This window comes from Dermacentor andersoni, chromosome 1 (assembly GCF_023375885.2).
Source record: "Dermacentor andersoni chromosome 1, qqDerAnde1_hic_scaffold, whole genome shotgun sequence".
Lineage (NCBI taxonomy): Eukaryota > Metazoa > Arthropoda > Arachnida > Ixodida > Ixodidae > Dermacentor > Dermacentor andersoni.
The window spans coordinates 259,722,072-259,728,071 of NC_092814.1; the positions used below are offsets into that span (position 1 = coordinate 259,722,072).

Here is a 6,000-nt window from a genome sequence, read left to right on the forward strand (position 1 = left end):
AATTTCATTGGGTGGGTACTGTGACATAATAACACGACATGCTCAATGGTGTCCGCACCATTTTCACACGTTATAGACAAATCTTCACCAGGAAATTTCCTGCTATAATTCCGTGTTTGGGACACCCTCACCCGGCTTTGAACAATAGGGCAAACTAGGAAACGATAGAGCTAGCTTCCTCTCCATTGCGTCTATCTAGAATAATATTTCTGCATATCTGACTTTAAGTTAGCGTAATACACTTACTGGTTATTTGCCTGCTTCAATTCCACCAGTGTGAGTCAAGGTTCTTTCTACGCGGGTATTACCGAAATAATCTACCCGTTCATCTATTTACGTTCATATTCCTCAGTCGTTTTTCTAAGAAGCTTTTGCTCTGAACCTCCGGCACTTCACACAAACTTGCAGCGGACGAAAACTGGACCAAGGGACACACACATGTACAGTCAGGAGCAAAAGTCGAGAGATCACGGCTTCAGCCGTGGAATTGTCTGAATGCTTTACATTAGTCACACAGGCGCACGTAACCTGTAGCATAATGGCGTAGCCAGGAGTGGTTTTTTTTCTTGTTTTTTGTGGAGGGGGCGCACATGTTCGGGGACGGGAAAGGAGAGGGGGCAGGGCAGGCGGCATCCTGGTACACAGAATTTTTTTAGGGGGATGGGGGGCAGGGGACGTGCTCAATATGCTCCCCCATTGGCGACGCATCTGGCCGGTACCACTTGATTTCAGCCTGCAGGGCTAGGCGGCGAAGGGGGAAAAAATTCATACCTTTTGCGGTCTCTATACTTTCATTCGCGACTCTATAGCATACATACAGAGCTGACCGGCATGAAGGCTTTAATCGCGGATCGGTCTTAAACAATAATGAACAAGACTTTCATATTGAATATCTTTACACGACCCCCATTACAGCATATTGCGTAAATATATTCAATGTCTCAGTTTCCAGAGAGATACACTGAAGGGCTGGCAACACCATCATTCTTGCACCGATCAAATTCGACAGCTCCTAGTATGTCCCCTGTTAGCATTGTCTGGATGCTTGTGCAACGACATAAACAGTAATGAAAGGTTGGGGAACAATCTCACTGGCGGCAATGGGGGGCTAGATTGCCCGATATAGCAGTTCTGCCTGTAATGTATTATGTCACTGACATAATACTGACTGACACATTTAACATTAATCCAACATTGACACATCGACGTAGCTCTTTCCACAGAACACCGGCAGCGAGAAGACAACGCGCTCCGTGCCTGACACTAACTGGTTTTGGTATGGTATGGTATGAAAAACTTTATTTTGGTCCTGAGGGATCAGTCTGGGACTGATGCGGGCCGCTCCCACGTCGGTACAGAGAGGCCGAGCCCCTCTGCTGGCCTGTTTAATTTTCGCTGCCACTAAAGGATACGTCTGGTGGATGTGTTGGTGATACATTAAGGAAACGTAACTACAATACAGTCAGAGCTGCTACATCTGGTAACCTAGTCCTCCACTGGCACAAGTGCGATTGCTCCCCTACCTCTCATGAATGTACATACCTCCCCCTCCCCCCACGCCTCCGTGTTACGCACAAGAATTCAGACAAACCAACCAGAGTACTAGGAGCTTTCGGAATCGATCCAAGCAAGAATGATTGTATCAGCAGCCGTGGAAAAGAAATTAAATGTCTACGCAGTATTGCAATCACCGATAAGAAAACCTTGGGCGAAATTCACCAAGCGAACTTACGAACAAATTTCGGGGTAAGAAAGACCTTACGAAAAAAGCGTATTCACAAACCTATAGAACTGTTCGTAATATCAGCAAGATTGCGATGCCTGCCGCTGCAAAGACGAGCGCTGTAGCCGAAAAACGGCGTGTATGTAATGGTAGCGCAGGTGTGAACTTCAGTATACTTGCGCCATAGTAAGGAAATAAGTCGATTAACAAAACCTAACAGCCGTCGTAGCTGCCGACATAAGAAGAAATTTCAACAATAGGCGGGTAGCAGTCTTACGAACCTAATTATGCCTGTCTGCGCTGCTCTAGCTGAAGCGAGTAAACTTTCGAACGTGCTGTAGCGGCCATTAGGCCAGAGGCCACCACTGATAGCCGAGGATAGCGCGTGCTTACGTTTTTGTGGGGCGCTTTGATTTTTCATCTCAAAATGCATTGAACAGTTTTAGTGGATAATTGTATTGGGCGCGCGCTGCTGTGGAAGACTAACATTAATGCAGTGCTGAGAACTTCTGCCTAATGTCTGATAGGCTGTGTTTCTTCGTGCGCGCAATAGCCGGATTTTTCATACTCCTCATGACATGGTGGTAGCAAATAGAAGTGCAGCGTCCGTCCCTGACAACCATCAAGTTTGTCATTTATGTCTTTTGAACACTGCTATATATATTTCTTTCTAGTTTCAGCTTTCTCTCGCTCATAGGGCTGCGGAGAGAGAGAGAGAGAGAGAGAGAAACAACTACATTTGGTCCACTATGGACGCAAGCAAACTCAACGTCACCTGGCTAGGCCCACTCGGGGACCATCAGGTGAAACCTGACGGCCCTCTCGCGAGCCCTCTGGACTGCCAGGAATGCGGATAATTATGGATCGTCTGGAATGCCAGGGCTGCGGATAATTATTTTTACCAACGCTTTTAAGGTTATAATTCTCCATGCGCGATGAAACAACGAAAAAAAAAACAGAAAGCGCCTAAACGTTTATAATTATCAAAACTTTTTGCGTTTGTACAATTCGCTGTCGTCTTCCATGCTGTTACCCTCAGCCTTCTATTATATTGCTCTAGTTTCAATTCAGCACTAAGTCGAAGCGACATAGTGTCTGTGCCCACGGTTTGGCTCATCCTGTGGCCTATGGTGTGAGCGAACGTATGCATACGTACAACGGACGACAATCCTGTCTTCGCATGATATGAAGCGGGACGACAAATTCGATGACGTATAGAAAATGAAATGGCGAATAAAATCGCGTACCACCTTGCTACGAAAATCATGTGGACTGCTCGAACAAGAGCTAGTGATGCTGTTAAATAAAACACACCTCACGAACGGAGCGAACAATTGTCGCATAAGTCCACACACACACACACACACACACGCGCGCGCACACGCGCGCGTGCCCACGTACGCATGTACCTTCGTAATGCATACAACCTTCGTAACACACACTTCGTTTTTGGTACTTCTTCTTTCTATCTTTTCCTCCTCTCACTTAAGAAGCCCTTCATGGGCGTTTGTGAATTCAGCACAAGAACTTTGCTCCAGTGCGCGACGGTCTTACGGTGTTCCGCGCCAGCTGCACAGCAGTGAAGCCAAATGACTACATGAAAAAGCTGGCCACAGCGGCCTGGTATCGCCAAGTGAACAATGTGAAGCGTGCACGACGTTAAGTGTGGTCACTAAAACGCGTCGTATCAGCAAGATCAGCATTTGCATCGCTCCAATTAAGCTGCCTTGTCTGCTGACCCGGCGGCGTACAGTTCGATCACTTAAGTCAGCGCGCTTGGACGAAGCTACGACATTTGCACATAATTAGCGGTGCAAGTGCACATCGTATGGATTGTACTGAAGGATTGAACGACCTTCACATCAACGCCGTGGTAATTGCAGCATTCGGCTGACAACCGGAAAATTATTTCATTTACGTGTAACGTCCCTATTTACGTTCAGCCACAGCGCACGCATTCCGCAACTCCTCAGGCTTCGACTCTGCCTCAATGGGATTTCCGGCTTCACATGTTTTAATTAGCCGCAGGAAAAGTGGGAAAATGTACGTTTATCGAGAAAGTGGTCAGGCAAGGAGACACAAATCTCTCCAACGATATTCACTGCATGCTTAGAAGAAATATCCAAGCTGTTACACTGGGAAGGAATAGGAGCGATGATAAACGGCGAATTTCTCAACACCCTTCAGCTTGCCGACGACATTGTTCTGTTCAGCAACGCTAGGGACACATTGCAACAATTGAATGAGAACCTTAACCAAGAAAGTGTAAGAGTAGGTTGGAGATTATGCAAAAGAAAAAGGTAATGTTGAATAATCTGTCAGGCGAACAAGAATTCCTGATCGGCAGTCAGCCTCTAGAGTGTGTGCAGGAGTAAGTTTATCCAGGTCAATTACTCACTGGGAGCCTTGATAATGAGAAGGAAATTGACAGAAGAATGAAAATGGGTCAGAGCGCATACGGCCGGCATTACCAAATCATGATTGGGAGCTCACCGCGGTGGTTGAAAAATGTAGTCCACAATCATTCCATTCTTCTATTACTATCATATACAACAGAAACTTGGAGGTTAACAATGAAACTTGAGAAAAAGATAAGGAGCGCTCAAACAAGCGGTGGAACGAGAAATGTTAGGCCTAACGTTGAGACAGAAAGAGAGCGGTGTGGATCACTGCAGAGAGCAAACGGGAGTTGTGGTAGATGAAATTAAGAGGAAAACTTGAAGCTGGGCAGGCAACGCGGAAGCACGCAGCTACCTAGTAGACGTCTACCTTCCAGCTTGATCCAGCTAAGGACACACCTAGTAAGTAGCCTTCTATTGTAAGCTGTACTCTAGACCTAGATCTATACAATTAAGACAGCTGGTAGCTAAGCTAATACTCCCTCCACTTACGGCTAGTAGCCATCATGGGAAGCAATGCTGTAGCTGTGGTGTAGACATTCAATGTTCAGGCTTGTTCCGGCTTCGCATGTGCTATAGTTAGCTCTACTTACCACGTTCACAATCCTGGAAGGTTGAATTCTTAATGAGAGCAGCATTCCGGGCAAGTTGGTAAGCCATTACTTAAATTATATTGCGCGACACAAAAAACGACACGGACGTGAGAGAAGACGACACACCCAAGCGCAAACTTTCAACTAAGTTTATTGTGCCACTGCGTCGGTTTTATACATGGCAGGCAGCGTAGATCGCGCATGCGCTTACAAGGAAATGAAGTGCGAATTCATGTAACATGGTTACGAGTCATGTGATGCCGCGTCCAAGAAACTTAATTCTTTTTCTGTGAGAGCCAGAGACGGCAAGCTAACACACGTGTCACCCATTTTCGCGATCATCTGCGCTTCAGATATTTCACGGATGAGCTGCGTGCTGCCACGGGAAACAATCGTGCATTGATCCTCAAGAGGCTTGCATCCATGATCGCGACTTGTAAAAAACGGCTCTGGTGGTTTCTTGGCGATCCACTGTCGCGATCATGGATGCAAGCCTCTTGAGGATCAATGCACGATTGTTTCCCGTGGCAGCACGCAGCTCATCCGTGAAATATCTGAAGCGCAGATGATCGCGAAAATGGGTGACACGTGTGTTAGCTTCCCGTCTCTGGCTCTCACAGAAAAAGAATTAAGTTTCTTGGACGCGGCATCACATGACTCGTAACCATGTTACATGAATTCGCACTTCATTTCCTTGTAAGCGCATGCGCGATCTACGCTGCCTGCCATGTATAAAACCGACGCAGTGGCACAATAAACTTAGTTGAAAGTTTGCGCTTGGGTGTGTCGTCTTCTCTCACGTCCGTGTCGTTTTTTTTTTTTTGTGTGTGTGTGTGTGTGTCGCGCAATATCATTTAAGTAGTTGAATTCTTATTTCACATGTCCCTACAAAAGCACAAGCAAGGCAACAACCACCGTAACGTTTTGACATAGACTGCGGTCAGTGCATTTCTTGTGCCAAGCTAATTCCCAACCAGGTGAGTTGTTGTCAAGCCCTTGATTTCATGCCACTGTAATAGTGCACAAATACTAAACTGCTAATCATTTAGAGAAGTAATAAATACAGTGCAACAAAAGATTTTTGTCAATACATAGCACCAGTATCGAAATATTTATGCCAACGTTCACAAAGAAATGTATTTGTGCTCTATATATTGTTCTTCCACACCTGCCTTTTAAGCTGCTCGACAACATGCAGTTTGTGCCTAAGCTTGTGCAAGTATAAGCATCTCTGTTGATCAAATGGCATCAGCACTCGCCAACTTTAATGTGTACCAAAATTGGT

At 45.9% G+C, this 6,000-nt stretch overlaps 1 protein-coding gene across 1 annotated transcript in view; it reads right to left on the bottom strand.

Moving 5' to 3' along the window:
- The window catches only part of LOC126548415 (nose resistant to fluoxetine protein 6-like), a 181,675-nt gene extending 176,560 nt beyond the window's left edge, over window positions 1–5,115 (bottom strand). Inside the window, exon 1 of the mRNA XM_055063702.2 lies at window positions 4,716–5,115. Coding sequence (XP_054919677.1) covers window positions 4,716–4,760 — 45 coding nt within the window. The 5' untranslated portion in view covers window positions 4,761–5,115. The remainder of the gene's footprint in view (window positions 1–4,715) is intronic.
- Between the last annotated feature and the right edge of the window lie 885 nt (window positions 5,116–6,000).